This window comes from Ciconia boyciana, chromosome 1 (assembly GCF_034638445.1).
Source record: "Ciconia boyciana chromosome 1, ASM3463844v1, whole genome shotgun sequence".
NCBI lineage: Eukaryota > Metazoa > Chordata > Aves > Ciconiiformes > Ciconiidae > Ciconia > Ciconia boyciana.
The window spans coordinates 123792598-123809510 of NC_132934.1; the positions used below are offsets into that span (position 1 = coordinate 123792598).

The window sequence follows — 16913 nt, forward strand, 5'->3', positions numbered from 1 at the left end:
AGACAGCAAACTTCTTCCATCAAGTTTCCAGAGGCTGATGAATTTGTGAGATGGTGTGATGGGGTGGGGACAGAAGGGGAGGAAAACCAGGTTACTGCACGGCCTCTAGCACACAGGCTGCACCAGGGAGGTAGCACCAGCGGGGGTACTACAGCTCCCACCTTCTCCCTGCCCAACACCCCGCTTCCCCAAAGGGCATGGCAGATCTGAGCGAGGTGACTCATGTGCAAATGTGCCTTATTAGGACATGCTGAATCGGAGCAATTAGCCGTGGAAAGGTCATTCCCACTAAGGAAACCTTCCAGTGGGACCAGGCTGGATTTAACTGCTTTTCTGTTCTCCTATCCCCTGCAGCATCACCAGGAGAAAAAGGTTACGGGCCATGAGCTGTGGAAATTCATGCTTAATATCTTGCCTTCTTGGGGCAGTGGGCAGCCGCAGCAATAATGTGCCAAGTGCCCTTGTGGTACACAGCCAGCACAGGCCTGTGGCTGCAAAAATCCCCAATTTTCCCTGTGTGGGTTGTCTAGAGCACTCCACAGCTGCAGCCAAAAATTATGGTTGAGCGTTGTTTTCTGGCCACTGAAGAAGTATCTTCATATGCTACATGTTCATTGACTGGTGAAAACAAAATTAATGAGGTAATAAAAGTCATGGGAAAACATGAGTGTTCAGTTTTGTGTTCAGTTTTGAGCCTCTCAGTACAAGAACAACATGGAGGTGCTGGAGCGTGTCCAGAGAAGGGCAACGAAGCTGGTGAAGGGTCTGGAGCACAAGTCTGATGAGGAGCGACTGAGGGAACTGGGGTTGTTTAGGAGAAAAGGAGGCTGAGGGGAGACCTTATCGCTCTCTACAACTACCTGAAAGGAGGTTGTAGAGAGGTGGGGGTCGGTCTCTTCTCCCAAGTAACTAGCGATAGGACAAGAGGAAATGGCCTCAAGTTGCACCAGGGGAGGTTTAGGTTGGATATTAGGAAAAATTTCTTTACTGAAAGGGTGGTCAAGCATTGGAACAGGCTGCCCAGAGCGGTGGTGGAGTCACCATCCATGCAGGAGTTCAAAAAACGTGTAGATGTGGCACTTCAGGGCATGATTTAGTAGGCATGGAGATGTTGGGTTGACGGTTGGACTAGATGATCCTAGAGCTCTTTTCCAACCTTAATGATTCTCTGATTCTATGATAATGAATTGATATTTCTAAGGATCGTTCATTGATGGTATCAGTTGACCCACACTGCACCGCAATGAACAGCCACGTCAGGATTTGCCCTTTTTCCCCCTACACTAGCTAGCTACCGGTAGGGCTGTAGCTCTCTCTGTGTGTGTATGTGCGTTTGATTCCTCTAATCCTATCCCCTATGTGATTTCTGCAATGACTGTTACAGCATTTGATATTTTTCTAAGACAGGCCTAAGGAAGAAGGTATTAATAGGTAATAATTTTCCATTCTTAATTTCTAGTGCCTAATTAAGTGTATGTCAGAGTTCATCTTATGTTCAAGTTTGAGTGTGCTTGCATGATGATCCACATAGGGCCATAATTCACTTTAAACTAGGCAGCCTGGGAACAATCTAATTTTGGACAGCTCAGCCTTACCATGGCCTGTAAAACCAGTCCCAGAAAGAGCATGAAGTAACACGTATGACAGAAGCAGAGACGTGTCTTCACAGTGAAGTGACACTAAATTATGCTGATTTTAGTCAAATTTTCCTGGTCTACTCTTCTTCCCAAACCTTCCTAAACTGACACAACTTGTGAGTGGAAGACCTGGTCTTCCACTCAGACAAATGGACTAACAAGAGTGTGGAGCCAACAGCATTTGGTCAGAGTAAAAACCAGTTTTTTTTTTAAAATTAAGCCTTTTCTGGAAAGTTTTGGGTTGCTCAGAAGTTTACAATTTGAATACCTTTACTGATTTCAAGTTTGCTAGTAAAACTCAATCCCAATACAAACAGACCAGAATCTCTGTCTTTTTATCACAAAAACAGTATTTTCCATGTTTTCCCCAGCTTTAGCTTCCCTCCTGCTTTCTTCCTCCTTTGAACTGTACAACTAATGCAGTCTTACGTACATTCACCACTATTATCCGTAGAGTACTGTCAGAATATACAGTCAATTTACTACTGCCAACTGCTTGCCTTTGTTGTCATTAACAATCTTCATTTAATAAAAAGCTTTTATCAATCAAAAATGGTTTTCCTGTAGTACTTTCATTTTTCCCAGAAAAGGCATTAAAATTAATTTGTTTTCACTTGGTCTGTATTCTTGAGTGAATATAGCAGGGAACAAAAAAGATAAACATGTGAGAGAAACCCCAAAGAGAAGGTAATGTAGAAAGAAACAATTCTGTTCTAAAGTAGAATATGCTCTTTTTTTTTTTTTTTCCACTTTCAAAAGCAAAAAAATTGAAGACTGGTAGAAAACATCACATTGCAACTGTGCTTTTGGTGTACAAGGAAGACATTCCCCTCCTCCACAGCTCCCTGTGGCTTCTTTACTGGGTGAGACAGAAGGTAATCCTACACAGGAAGATTTGACCTGAAGGTTAGGGACGATTCACGGGATTTTCTGCTGGAAATGCACTGAACTCTCTACTAATGCCATGTACTTCACTAACCTTCTTGAAGAAGTGCTGCTGTTTCCCTTGCATGTTTTTCACATACAGCCTCTGCCTGTACTGCCTGAAACCTTGGAGCAACAATTTATGATTGATATGAGAAGAGTATTAAGACATTTCAACCGCCCCGCTATGTAATGAGCCACAAAAACTAAACAGGAGATACCAGTTCTGGAGGATAAATGAAGTGAAAAGAGACACTAACTCTTCACTATTGTGTTTTGACGATGGTTACTACCCCAAATGAGAAGTTGTGCCATTAGTTGCAAGGAGCCTATGGGGATTCCACACAAAGCAACAGCTAGGCTGGTTCACTAATCTCAGAGAGACACATTGGCACATACATGTTTGTTACAAAATGCATTGGATCCACGTTCTGAAGATCTTCCCTCTCTAATGACAGCTGCCAAAACAGAAAGGTATGTTTTCTGAGTGTGCCAGCTGCTCCCATGCAATGTTTGTCAGGTTCATAGACATATGGAAAGGATACCAGGGGATCACATGAACGTGCAAAGAACAATAGAGGATGCTGAAGAGCTTCACTGCTGAAGTACGGCAGTGCTGCGTGCCCTGCAATGACCCTTTCTGAATTTGCACAGCTTGCTTTCCTTCCTTCCTTCTCCTTTCCTTCTCTTCCCTTCCCTTCCCCATTTCAAACTTTTGGCCAAAAACAAAAAATGAAAGAACTTTCACTGAAATTACAGTTTTTGTAATCAGAACATTTTGGCCAAATACAAATTCAGATTAGCGAATGCTGCACAAGCGCTCCATGGGAGCTGCATGGGGAGTGCCTCCTAGACTCACTCAGACTGAACACATCGCCCATGCTCTTCCACGAGCCTCTGTTTCAGGGAGGAGAGATGATATTTATGGGAATTTCATGGTCTGATGCATCATAGAGTATGAAGAATGGCAGGGGAGATCCATTCCATCTATGAGAATAAGGACATTAAGCAACTGAAGTACAGCTCCTCTGAGACAGCATGCTGGCATATCAGAATTGAAATATTTGGGCTTCAGCTAACTATTTTATCCATAAACTCATTTTTCTGTAAAGAGCAGTTCTAATTAAAAAAATATATTCATGAACAGCTTTATGTAAAATGGAGGAACATAATGTAGCATGGTTGCTGTTCTCTGGAATAGGCTTTGGAAGTGGTCTAGAATGCATCCTCCCTTATTAACAAGGAAAATGTTACTTCCATTAAAGAAAGAAACAACCCTTCCCCCTCAAGCCATCCGTGAGAAACTCTCAGTGTTATTTTCTGTTTGAAATTTAAATTTGAGCATAATACCACCCACTGTATGAAATGAATGTGATTAAAATGACAGTTCCTTTTATTTTCAATTAAAATACATTTCAAATGTTTACCTTTCCGCACTAAATGCAAATGCAGGTGCATAATACAGCACTGGGAAACTCTGCAGAAAGTGGAAACCCATTGACCTAGTTTCACCATCCCGGAGGACCAAAATGCAAAAAAACCCAAACAAAAAGATGTAAAAGCATCCCACCCCCCACTCCCCCAAGCTCACCAGGGCCCCAAAGTAAAACGTGCTGTATAAAAGTCACAAAACGAAAAACATTAAAAACATTAAAAATTAATCCGTGCAGAAAACTGCAAATGCGGTGGGATTCACCTGCCCCTGTCCATAACCACAGCTCCAGAGTTAATTTGGGGGGGAACCACGTTCAGCCAGCCGTCACTGCACCCCAGCAGGTGGGAGGGAGGGACGGGGACTACACGAAGCTTTGGGCCTGAGGTAAATTTTGCGAGATTTGTGAGGAAGACGGCAACGAATTCCGAAAAATTAAATAAATGGATTCGGATTGAGTTCTAGTTCAGCCCCAAAGGCCACAAACCCCGACTCGCCCCCCCGCTTCTGGGCCCGCACCGCCACACCTCCCGCACTCCCGCGGGGCCGGGGCTCCTGAGGACGAAGGCCAGGGCCTGCTTCCCTCCGGTACCGCCTGGGCGGGCTATAACACCGGGGGAACCGGCGGCGGGGCCGCAGGGAGCGGGGACAGGTTGGGCCTGCGGCGGTGCCCGGCAGCCCCGGACCCGGCGGCTGCGCGGCCCCACCGACCCCCGCCTGCCGCCGCGGGGCAGGGCCGAGGCCGGGAGCGCCCCCTTTCGCCCCGCCCCCGTGACGTCACCGGCCGGTCTCCAGGCAACGGCGCCCCTAGCGGCGCGGGCCGGGCGGGGAGCGGCGCGGGGCTGCCGGGGGGCCGGGGCGGCCATGGCGCTGCCGCTCCTGCCCGGGGCCTCCCGCGACCGGAACGTGAGTGACAGCGGAGGAAACGCCCCTTCCCACCCCCCTGCCCCGGTGCCGGCGCTGCTCTGGGGGCGGCGCCGGTGCCGGTTGGCCCGGCCGCCCCCCTCGGGCCAGGCCGGGCCGGGGGCGACGCGGCCGCCACACGGCGGGCGCCGGCAGCGCTCTGCCGGCCTGAGGGGGACGAGGGCGGAACAAGATGCGCTTTGGCTGTCGGTGGGGCCGGCAGGAGGGGGTGAGGCGCAGGTGCTCCCTGTGGAGTCGGCCCCGGGGGTGGCGAGCAAGCGCCGGTACCACGGCGAGGCCTTTTCCCCCTCTCCTTAGCCGGCAGGTGGAAGGCGAGATGCTGTTAGGTGTGCAAACCTCCTCTGGTTTTACCTTGGGAGGGGGAATACTGTGCAGCTAGGCTGGGACTGAGGGGTCTGGCAGCTGCTGTGGGGCAGTTTGAGCTCTTGTTGCGAGTCTAACAAAGCAAAACGGGGAGAGGCAGATACCCTCTAAATAAACCAAAAAGTCTTTGCAGAGGGGAGGAGAATGCCAGGGATGCTAATGTGGTTTTTCAGAGTTGCCAGTACCATTAAATACCGATGGCAGTCTGAATATCTAAGATGGTATTTTTATCATGAGCTACAATAGCAAACAAAAGAGAAGGCTGCCATCACTACTTCAAACTTGTTCATCAAGGATAGCTAGGAATTTGCTGAGTACAATCTGTGCTGTGAAATGGTGCAGGAGGTAAGGAAGGATTCAGGCATGGCTCTGTAGCTGGTGCCTTCAGGAGGCAGATGAAACAGTGTAGACTTTCTTAATAATGTTAAAATATCTGAAAGGGAATCTGTCATTTTCACACTGTGAACATGTTGTGGCCATTAGAGCCCTCGTTTCTGCAGCCTGACTGCTGGGGTGCTTTGCTAGCTCCTCAGTCTGGTCCACTCTGTGAGGGAGCGTGTAGAAGGTGATAATGTATTTCAGGGACAATTTGCAAATGATTTGTCAAGACACATGTATTAATGCTAATGATACCATGAGCATCAGTACCCCTTCAATATGAGACTTGTCCACGCTGGTAGCATATCTGGGAGCCCACGTTACAAGCTGTTAATCAGTTTGCATTAAGTGTGGTCCAGTGTAAAACCTCTGGCAGCTCTCTAAAAAAACCAAGACAAGTAGAGGCAATCGTAGCTGCCTAGGTGCTGGTACAGGGAGTGTGAAATTGCATGGAAATTTGTGGACTCCTCAGCCTCACCTGGTGTGTCAGCATTGCACAGGTATGTGCACACACAGGACCTCTTGCAGCAAGAGCCCAGTTTACAAGCAGTGAGGATCTTTCAGGCAACTTCTTCCCCACAAACAGCAGGCTGCATGCCATTGTTTTAGAAGGAAAAACAAAAAAAAAGGGCCTGGTGGTAAATACTCAGTCTCTCTTGCTGAATTCAAATTTGTATTGCAAAGAGTTGGTTGTGTATATAATGCTTCAGGTAGCTGCCGAGTGGGCATATCGGCCACGCTGAAATAGGTGTGTACCATTAGTATCTGCTGGGTGGAAGCAGAATAGCTCAGCTCAGTGTTATCTGAGACTTTATTGTTCTCCACATTTCAATTTGACTTAATTGATAGGGATTATTGTTTTTGGAGTATGATGGAGTGAGTGGTGGTGATGGACTGGTGTTCTGGAGTGATCCATAACACCCCATGCTGAAGCACATATAATATGTATATGTGTTATGAGAACTAAAGGTGTGAAAACCAAGTCACAACTGTCGCAAGGCAGCATTGTAAAACCATAGTTACACCATTGGTAGGGCTCCAAATTGCTCTTTTGACAGTCCTTGAGATAGTGGAGTTAATACAGATAATTTGCCTTTCTTGAAAAGCATTTCTGATCTCCGCTTAGTTGTTAGCTATTAGGTTTAATTTTATTTTCATATAGTTCCACAAATGAGAGGCCAAGAAGAGCGTATTTTAAGGAAAAAAAGTGTCACTGCTATAGCTAAATTAAAAAGGAAAAAAGTATTTTCACCTGTTAGTACTCTAAGCATTGCCATCAACACCTCTTACTGCACAGAAACAACAGTAGCAAAGCACGCCCTGAATAAGGACAAGCAGGGGACAGGGGATTGCTGTTCCTGTCAGCCCTTGGTTTATAATTATGGGTATTAATTCCACTCTTATCACTGTTCAAGCTGCTGCTGCAATCCTCTTTTCTCTGCCCCTAATGCTTCCACCTGCCTCATATATAGGCCCATGAAAGGCAGTGGAATAGGAGTACATATGCGTTTTGTCTACCTTGGATGTGTTTAATAAGGTGACTGGGCTGTCTCCAGAAAATCAGAGCTTTAAGGGACACAGAGTCTAACTTCAGGGCAGCAGGGACTGCATTGGCAAATGGGAAGGAAGAAATCCTTTCGCAGCGCTTAGGACTCTGGATCTAAGAGCCACTAGCCCTTGTATTACTCCTCTGTTATGATTATTATTAATTCTGGCTAGCTCTACCAGGAATACTTAACTTCCTCTGCAGCCAGGAGCAGAAACGCTTCATCTCTGGCCAGGAGCAAGGGCAGCGAGGCCAGGGAGCTTGCAGCCGCACCTGGTGCCGGCACTGCGAAAGGCAGCAGCTGCTGGCTGGTTTTTACTATTTTTCCCTCCCTTAACTGTAACCGACTGGTGCTGGATTCAGCAGCTTCCCTGAGGGCGATGATGCTGCTGCTGTGGTCCTGCACAGCTGGGACAAAGTCTTGCTGCTCGGGCATCACAGCTAATGAGGCTGGAGGGTAACATAGGGGGTTGATAGGCACTTTTAAAGCAGCTGGCATGGTTCCTACAGTAACGTAAGGTAATGTTTCCTTGGCGCTAAATGAAGAGCAGGGATGAAAGGGACAGGCATAGCACAAGCAGTGCCATGTTTGATGTTTGGTTTGATGGGACGGAGACGAATGACGGCTAGCAGAAGGCGTCAGGAGCATAAAATATTTACTGTCTACGAAGAGAGTAAAAGGAACTGCCTCTATTTTTTCAAATCTCTTTAAAATCAAAATTACAGTAGTTTGTGTACACACAAGTCCACCCATCAAATAAATCCCCTTCACCTCCTTTAAAACTCCTGTTCCTTGAACAGAAGTCCAAAGATAAGCTGCTCATCAGCAGTGCCTGTCATGTTCACATGTGGGCGATCGGGAGATCTAACGATAGAGCAGGCTGGTATCTGGAGAACAGATTAGCCCATCTCCTGCCCACTTGCAAGAGCCCTCTCTTTGGGGGCTGGCTAATGGGCAGAAGTCAGACCTTTCCCCTTTGCCGAGGCTGGGGAGGCCAGAGTCTGTGCTGGGAGTGCTGCTGCCCCTCGGCAAGGCTGGTGCTCCTCTGTCCTGACAGCCTTAGAGAAGTGCCCTTGTCTGCCTGGCAGTGCCAGGATGTGGTACTCGCACATCTTTTACTGTCCTGTTGCATTAAGGAGTTTATTAATGTCTTTATTTTCACAAACAGTAACTCATGGGTTACCTGTCTGAAAATTTCACTACCTGTTGCATACCCTTGAAAAGGGGAATTCCTAATTTCTTTTCTTTTGTTCCTGACACTGAAGCCAATGTTTAAGAGCTGAGGGGAGACCTAGGTACTGTAGCTTCTGTCTGCAGAGCCCAACTGATATTGAAATTGTGCAATAGTGAGATTTTCAGCTTTGTCTGTATGAGTTACATGTGTGTCACCTGTTTTTCAAGACAGAAAATCATGGCATCTTGATAACCATATTTCATCCTGCGTGTGGTGGAAACGTAGCACATAATAAGTTTACTCTGTTACTGCAGGAAAAAGTTTGTGCATTCAGAGTCTGGACTGTGTTAGGGATGGACACTGCTTGCAGTGCAACAGCATCGTTACTTCCTTTGTTTAGTGTTACTGGTCCACCTCCCGTTGTCCAAGGCAGCTGTCCCTTCTGGTAACAGATTGATGTTCTTGCCTTATATCAGCAGCTAATGGAGAGGACCACATATTCGTATGTGTCAGATATACCAGGTGCTAGCTGACCAGTGTATTTTCTTGCCTGAGGTTTGAAATCCCTCTCAGAGAGAGAATTCCGTGCAAAAATTCTGGATGGCATTTCTCAGAGAATCGGACAATGAGTTTAGACATCTCAGGGGGAAAATACATACTTGAGAATATCAGTTTCTGTTGCAAACTTTAGTGGCGCAGCAGAAATTCCCTGTCTTCCTTTTTTATTGCAGGAGCTTGGAATTGCCCTCAACTGTGCTACTGTTGCTGTCTGTGTTTCCTGGCTTGAGTATTTTCTGCTGCTCTGTAATCATTGGCGCCAAAATGGGACATTAGTTTTTCTTGACAGAGTGCTTGCCAACCTCTTTATAAGTAAGCTGGCCTGCGCTGCCTTCCCTTCTTCTTTCCCTGTCCTTCTTTCCTGAACCCCTTCCACTGCCTCCTGCCCCTCAGCCCACACCCCCAGATCTCTGTCTGTTCACAACCCCCAAACCCAAATCTTCCTGTAGCTGCCTGTCAGGGTTGCGTTTTGGACCCTTTACTTTATATCCATCTGTTGTCTTCTCTCAGGCTGTACCAGCTTAGGCAGTAAGAGCAAGCTAATAGAATCATAGAATCACAGAATAGTTTGGGTTGGAAGGGACCTTTAAAGGTCACCTAGTCCAACCCCCCTGCAATGAGCAGGGACATCTTCAGCTAGACCAGGTTGCTCAGAGCCTTGTCCAACCCGACCTTGAATGTTTCCAGGGATGGGGCATCTACCACCTCTCAGGGCAACCTCTTCCAGTGTTTCACCACCCTCATCATAAAAAATTTCATCCTTATATCTAGTCTGAATCTAACCTCTTTTAGTTTAAAACCAGTACCCCTTGATGTGTTGCAACAGGTCCTACTAAAAAGTCTGTCCCCATCTTTGTTATAAGCCCCCTTTAAGTATTGAAAGGCCACAGTAAGGTCTCCCTGGAGCCTTCTCTTCTCCAGGCTGAACAACGCCAACTCTCTCAGCCTTTCCTCATAGGAGAGGTGCTCCAGCCCTCTGATCATCTTTGTGGCCCTCCTCTGGACCCGCTCCAACAGGTCCATGTCTTTCCTGTACTGATCCAGGCTGTTAGTGTTGATGCACCTTGTTCTGGGATGTGTTTCAGGGGTACCACAGTTGCTGGGAACAATGTCTTAAGGTAACCCTCCTTTTACAGTGCCATTTAACCTCTGAACGTACCGAAACCTCTGCAGCAAGCCGGGCATGATAAAAGATTTGAAAATCGGTAGCTGAAATATGGCTTTTCGCTAAGCAGTGAGTGCTAATTTTCTGAGAGATGCTACTTAGAAGTATTGCAGGAACTTCTGCTGTTTGTCTCATCTCTGGTGGTGATCTGCGCTTTCCACAGGACAGGAGGTCATGTGAATTTGACTGGCACAGTCTGCAGCATTTGCATTTATTTCCATTGCTTAGCTGAAGCAACCAGCAGACTGTATCAGCAGCCTAGAGTAGTTCAGAAATGCCACAGTTCATCCTGATATAGGATTTGAGCAGGACCTCCACAATGCAGCTGCTGTTCTCAAGGTGGGGATTAAAATTGGATACGGGGAAGAGAACTAGACTGCTACCAGTGGCTTCTGCCATAACTCCCTGTGGGACTTGGTTAAAAACACATAGCTCCTGAGACAGCGTGTGTCACAGGCCTCCCTCATCACTCCAGCCACTGTGGTGAGAGATTTCCTGTTGTGTTTGGTTCAGCTGAAACGTGCAGCTCCCTGAAGAGTTTGCTGTGACTCTGTACAGAGTATTAAAGAGCAAGATGGAGAGAGCATGAGGCAGTGTTCCCTGAGGATTGCAGTGGCTGAGTTTGCAAAGCCAATAGCTGCAGTCAGAGAATCCTGACCTTTGCATTAGTCACTATTGAATGTATCCTCAATATTTATTTCAGGCTCACCGCACAGAAAATGGCCAGCTTTGTTCAGCAGATCTACAGCCTGCTCAGTTTAGCTGCATTAGCACAGCAGACACAGTAAAGCTCTTTCCCTGCACTCTCACAGATTTCTTTTAGAAGTCATTTAATATTAGTGTGGAGGTAACATGATGTTCTGTCACTATTTTAGGCTGGATGTGGTCTTAGTTCATTAGCTGACGTTTCCCAAATGTAATTTTTCTCTTTTGTGGTCTTCAATTATAATTACTCTTTTTCTTAAACTTTTGTTTGTTTGTTTGTTTGGTTGTTGTTATTTTGTTTTGTGTTTTTAAGAAATAACTACAGACTTTTAGAAGATATTATTTTGCATATGGATTTAGGTGCTTATGATGGAGAAGGGGCTTGTAAGTAATTCTATGATTAGGAATCTAAAATAGTCCTTCTGTTGAACCCTAAAAAGTTACAAGAATGCCACAAAAGATTCTTAACAGAATTGCAGCTGTTGGGCCATATATTTTTCATACCAAATTGTGAACGATGTTGTGATTTCATCCCTAAATTCTGGAAAATTGCCAGCAGGAGCAAACCTGGATTACTTTGATGAACACTTTACCACACTGTAGCTCGCCAAACCCCAGAAACAGATGAACAGCAAATGCTTCTAGAAGAAGCTTTGAGGACATGAAAAGCTTTCCTTTGCTCAGGAAAACTGCCACCCTCACTGTGCTTTGATAACTATGCCTTTCTCCCTAACTCATGCTTTGGTAATAGGGGAAAAATAATTAAATGCTTGCTGTGCCAAAAAGTGGATCTGTTCTATAGCACCTTCAGTATAAATCAGATGTTTCTGCCCACAAATTTCCCTTTTAAAACTCAGCTTGACTATAGTTGTTCCACATTTGAACTGATAAATGCAGAAAGCTGCCTCCCATTCTGACTTCTCCCCAACTCTTTATCAGCTTACCGAGGAACAAAATTATTAAAAAAAGAAAGAGAAGAAGAAAGGGCAGCTCAGGAGCGCCCAAAGGAGAGGGAGAAAACCATCCCAAGTGCAGATGTGTTACAAAGCGGGTGCCGGACCCCGTCAGTGCCTGTCTGTGCCAGAGTCCCGTACCAGTAGAGCGCCTGTGTTCACTTCTCAGGGAAGGGTGCGATGACCACATGGACATCTGCTCCTAATGCCTAAATGTCAGTGCTTACACTGCGCACCGAAGCATGAAATTTTATATCACAGCTCAAAAAAATGTGCTGATAAGAAATATTTTATTTTGGGTATTATTCCTGCAGATATGCAGCTCTTTTAAAAATCTTGTTAAAATCCTGGCTTGAGCAATGCTGTGTGGCAGGGGGCCTGTGGGCTAACTAGTTGTTACACAAACAAGTATTTCCTTTTATTGATCTTCTCTTTTATTCAGTAACCCTTGTTCTTGAGTTATAAACATGTATTTCAGGAGTACTTCTTATCTTCCTCTGTATTATTCTTTAAACTGTGATACTTGCCATGTGCCCTTTTACTCACCTCTTTTCAAAACATCGTTTACCTTTTAAGTATCTTCTTTGGGGAAGTGCTTCCATATTCCCAATCATTACTGTCCCCAGTAAATGAACCTCATCTCATTTTGCAATGACTGTTTCAAAGGGTGCTGGCTAGCCCAGCTTTTGTTAGCCTAAGCAAGGCATGGCCATTGATTATTATGGTATTAAAAATAATAATTTGTAAAAATAGTAAGTAATTTATTATTTTCCATCCCACTGTCCTTGCAAAAGGACACAAGTGGTGTGAAAAGGATTTTAAGCACAGGTTAAGCTAAGGTAGTGATTGAACTGTTCGTGTCGAGGGCAGCTCTCCGTCCTGTGTCATTGGATTTAGAGCACCACAAGGCAGGTGAACAGTTCAGATTGTAACTTTCAGTGTGCAGTAGTTTGTATATATGAGCGTTGAATGTTGTGGGCCATAAGGCTGGTTAGCTGCCTTTCAAATTCCTCACTCTCTTTCATATTGGCAGAATGAAATAACTACTTGGTTACTTTCAGGTTTTGCTGCTTCACTGTTTGCACTTGTTCCCAGAACTGCTGTGCTGAGCGTGTTACGTTATCTTGGAGCACTTGAATGTTGCCATGATGAAAAACAATGATCTGTTCCTTTTCTTTGTTGTTTTTCTTGGCCATTTTTTGATTCCTGATAGCAACTTAGAGTTGTCTACACCTTTTGGGGGAGTACTGGTTTAAATATAGATATATATGCGTGTGATAATTAGTGTTGCTCGGTCTTCCAAATGAGAGGCAATTTTGGCCCTCTGCTACTTTGCTGACATACCTACTCTGGTGGTACTATGAAAATTTTGCTGTCCAGCCTTTTCCTCTACCCAGGGCCTTCTCTGTGCTCACCCATAACATCAGTTCCTCCCCCTTCAGCCTCATCGTCCCTCACGTTCACCCAGCCCCAGCCCGAGGGAAGGTACAGCTGCAGTAGTCTCCGTCTCCCCTTACTAGGTGTGCCGGGGTGCAATTACCCAGTGTGCCTTCGCCCTCTCAAACCCTCGAGACACTTTGGCGAGGCGGAGAGGAAGGGAGGAATAGCAGAGTGAGAGGAGCTAACGAGTCAGAACCGCTGCTCATGGGAGGAAGGGTTAGTGGAGCTTTTTGTTGGCTTTTCCTATTTCCCTGTCCTCTCGTGTGAGACTGATGTGTGGGGTCGTTAGGGGATTGCTGCCTGAGCGCAGCTCACACCGGCTGCCTCCATTCGAGGGAACGGGCCAGCAAAGCAGTCAGCAGGAGGGACATTCCCACAGGCAGGACTGATATTCATGTGAGGCCAGAGGCTCTTCTGCGTCACTTCAAGACTGGCTCCAGCCCCAGCCAAGAAGTGCGAGTAGGCAAGATGGGTCTCTTTGCAGTTGGTTGTGCATATTTTTTTAAGCACTACATCCTTAATTGCCTGAAAAAATAGTAATAATATAAAGAAATCACTACAGGGACCTTCTTTTGGAATAAGCCCAGATGGAATGAATATTCTGTCTTTTGATTCAGATCCAACCTCCCAAAATTCAAGTGTACGCACTAGTACAGAGCTATTTATTTTGCACTCGGGGTGCAAGTGTAAATAAGATCTTTGACATACGTAATGAGAGCAGGCTGTTCTCTGGGTACTCCTGAACCATTTCCATTTGTCCTCTGGAGAACTATAGAAAAGGTTTTTCCCCTCTACCTTTTGCAATAGCTCTTGTGGGTGATTTGCTTCTTTCTACCACATGCCTCAATCCTTGTTGCAGGGAAGGAGGGGAAAATGGCCGGTATCATCCTGTCTCTCAACCTGAGTAAATTACTGGAATATTTTCCATTTTCCAACCCATTTTCATCTGTAAGGCTGGCAAATCGACCACTGAAATATGTCACTTCACTTCCAGTTGTTACAGGTTTTTAAACTCTGTATTAAAAGTAATTATAGAGAAACTTTTACATGATTAATCCCCCTTGCCTAGATAGTTAACTCTTACGGATTTAAAAACAAACACACTGATTTTTTTCTCTCTCTTTTCTTCCAAACTTTTGACAGATAGGGAAAGAAAAGTTCCACAAGTCACAGCACTGGGGTTACTGCAATAATGTTGCTATGCTGGTTGGAGAAGATAAACCTGGAATAGGAGGTGAACCGTTACCTGGTCAGAAGCTGAAACCTAAATACAGTGTGTTTCCTGAAGGAATGGGAAGTGATGCTCCTGCTTGGATAGCATTCGACAAGCAGGTATGTAGAAATCTGTACCTGTATGTTTTTTATGAATAGTCACAATATGACAAAGACGGTATAAAGGTGAAATTCAGTTAGTCAAATACTTCAGAAGATTATTTTGTGCATGCAAAAAAAGCTCCTAGATAGACAAAAAAGAGTAGTAACATCTATTTTTCCATCATATTGGTATATTGGACAATTAATATATATAATGCCATACAGCAACATATAAAAATATTTCTGTATTGGGGTACATCTCCTACAGGATATAATAAAAATAAGGGAGTGGTTGATATATTTCTTTTTAGTGAAAATGGTGACAATAAAGGAATTATTGGGCAACCTGGGAAGAATGAATGTAAGGTAGGCCCCAGTCCAGGAGAAAATGTGCATGGACACTCGGGAATTGTTGACCACAGTGGAGTGCTATAGGCTTGGAATTCACTTATGCCATCGCGTTTGCTTGCTCAAAGTCTTGATGACTTTTGTGTGATCTGTTCACATGTAATATAGGTAGATTGTGTCCATTATAGACACAGGAATTTAAAATTAATATTTTTTTATTTTGTAAGAATGTAGTGACACCTTTAAATTTAGAGAGTTATCAAATAACTGTAATCTGTGATGATATGAATTTTGTAGCACACTGTCATTACTTTCCATGTTTAAATTTACATTAAATTCTACTTAGTGATGTTTTATTTCTAAAGCAAAAAGCCTACAATCAGAGAAGAAAAATGATCCAGAAAAAGAAATCATTTGACAGATCGTAGAAATGTTGCATGACTAAATGATTATGGTATTTAAATATTGGGAAGAATGGCTAATCTCATAATTTTTGCTTTAAAAGAAAAGCCATGCAGGTAATTGCAGCACAATTACGCATTTGTCTCTTTGGCAGACCAGAACTACTACAAGGAAATGTAAGGCTTGAACAGATAACACATGACTTTGGTTAGCATTACCTCAGAAGTCCTTAGTACTGCTCACATAGTTTTCAGCGATGTGCTCAATAATGAATTGGTCTAATGTGCCAAAGTGTTAAGGCTTCAGCCAGTCCTGCATTTGCTTTATCTGCACCCTTCTTTCAACGAAGAAGCATGCATTGGCTTCTCAGGGCCGTACATAAGTTAGCAGGACTTGGACCCAAGTTTATGAAATAAAGGGGTTAGGTAGGGTGCAGTGGGGACCTGCCACTGAACATGGCTGGCGAGATGAACTAGCTAGCCTTTCTACATTCTTTCTCTAATCAGTGCAATACAGGGCAGGAGTTTGCAGGTTCGGAATTGGCCTCTGGAGGGCTCATGTGTTTGTATTAATTGCAGACAGTTAAAGGGAACTACCCAACTAATGTAGCTTCCCCCGTTAAGAGCCGAGAATGCAGCTATGTCCTCCAGTGGCGCAGTTTGTGACTCAGCAAAATGGACTGCAAGGAAAATGGTTTGAGTAGGTGTTTATCTTTTTAAATGTAGTCTGCTTTCTTACTATTTTTCTTTGGTTTCTGACTTTCAGCAGTACCATAGTAGTTGGAGGAAGGACAGGCATAAAACTTCATTATTAAGTAGGTTAAGAAATAGTTTTGCAATTTCATACGCCTAATAGGAAGCAGGTGTAAATTTAATTTCTTCTGCGATTAAGTACACACACAAGGTCTCCTGGGCTTGAACTGATGTTTATAATTTGACTACCACAGGTGCCAGGGAAACCTTGTGCCAGCTTTACAAAATGCCACAGAGTTTATTCAGTATTTGTTACTTTTGGTTTTCATACGTAACATATAATTTTTTAAAGAGTGGGATGGGAACTTTGCACACAGCAATGTACTACAGATGAGTTAGGAAGTGTTACATTTCAAGTATTTTTACAATTAACTTTGCTTTAAAATGAAAAGTAAGTCATCTTCTTTTCTGTTCCTTCCTCCCCTCGCCCTTCCTGAATCATGTTTTGATCTGCAAAATAGCAGTTGGCTGCTGCATGTATTTCATACACTAGCATGTTGATAAGGATATCAACATGCAAAAGAACTTACACAAACTTACACAAAATGCAAAAGTGCAAAAGAACTTACACAAACTTCTCAAATGGAGTAAACCAGGACATAGGTGTATGCTCAGTGAAAGAAAATAATACAGTGTATTTAGGACCTGATTGTGCTTGGAGATCTATGCAAACAGACCGTTTCGCCTGGCTGGTGTCTCACAGGACAACCATTCTCAGAAAAGATCATTGACAAAATTAAGAACAATTAGTAATCAAATAGGGCACTTGAACAATATGTTTGTCAAACGACTATACTCTAGTGGGACTAGCAGACTAAGGAGAAGAGGGTACAGCATCTGAGGAAGTTTCCAATGGTTGCACGGCTTATCAGCAGCTGGGCAAGGAATGAAATTCAG

The 16913-nt window shown here is 44.5% G+C and overlaps 1 protein-coding gene across 3 annotated transcripts in view; it reads left to right on the plus strand.

Annotated features, from left to right (window-relative positions):
- Window positions 1-4793: 4793 nt before the first annotated feature.
- The window catches only part of EFHC2 (EF-hand domain containing 2), a 62555-nt gene continuing 50435 nt past the window's right edge, over window positions 4794-16913 (plus strand). For 2 of the 3 annotated variants that reach the window (XM_072852337.1, XM_072852355.1), the window contains exons 1-2: window positions 4794-4899; window positions 14344-14532. In XM_072852337.1, the coding sequence (XP_072708438.1) occupies window positions 4858-4899; window positions 14344-14532 (231 nt within the window). In that variant the 5' untranslated portion in view covers window positions 4794-4857. Of the gene's footprint in view, window positions 4900-5173; window positions 5244-14343; window positions 14533-16913 lie in introns of those variants that run through there. The other variant, XM_072852347.1, reaches the window with a different exon arrangement.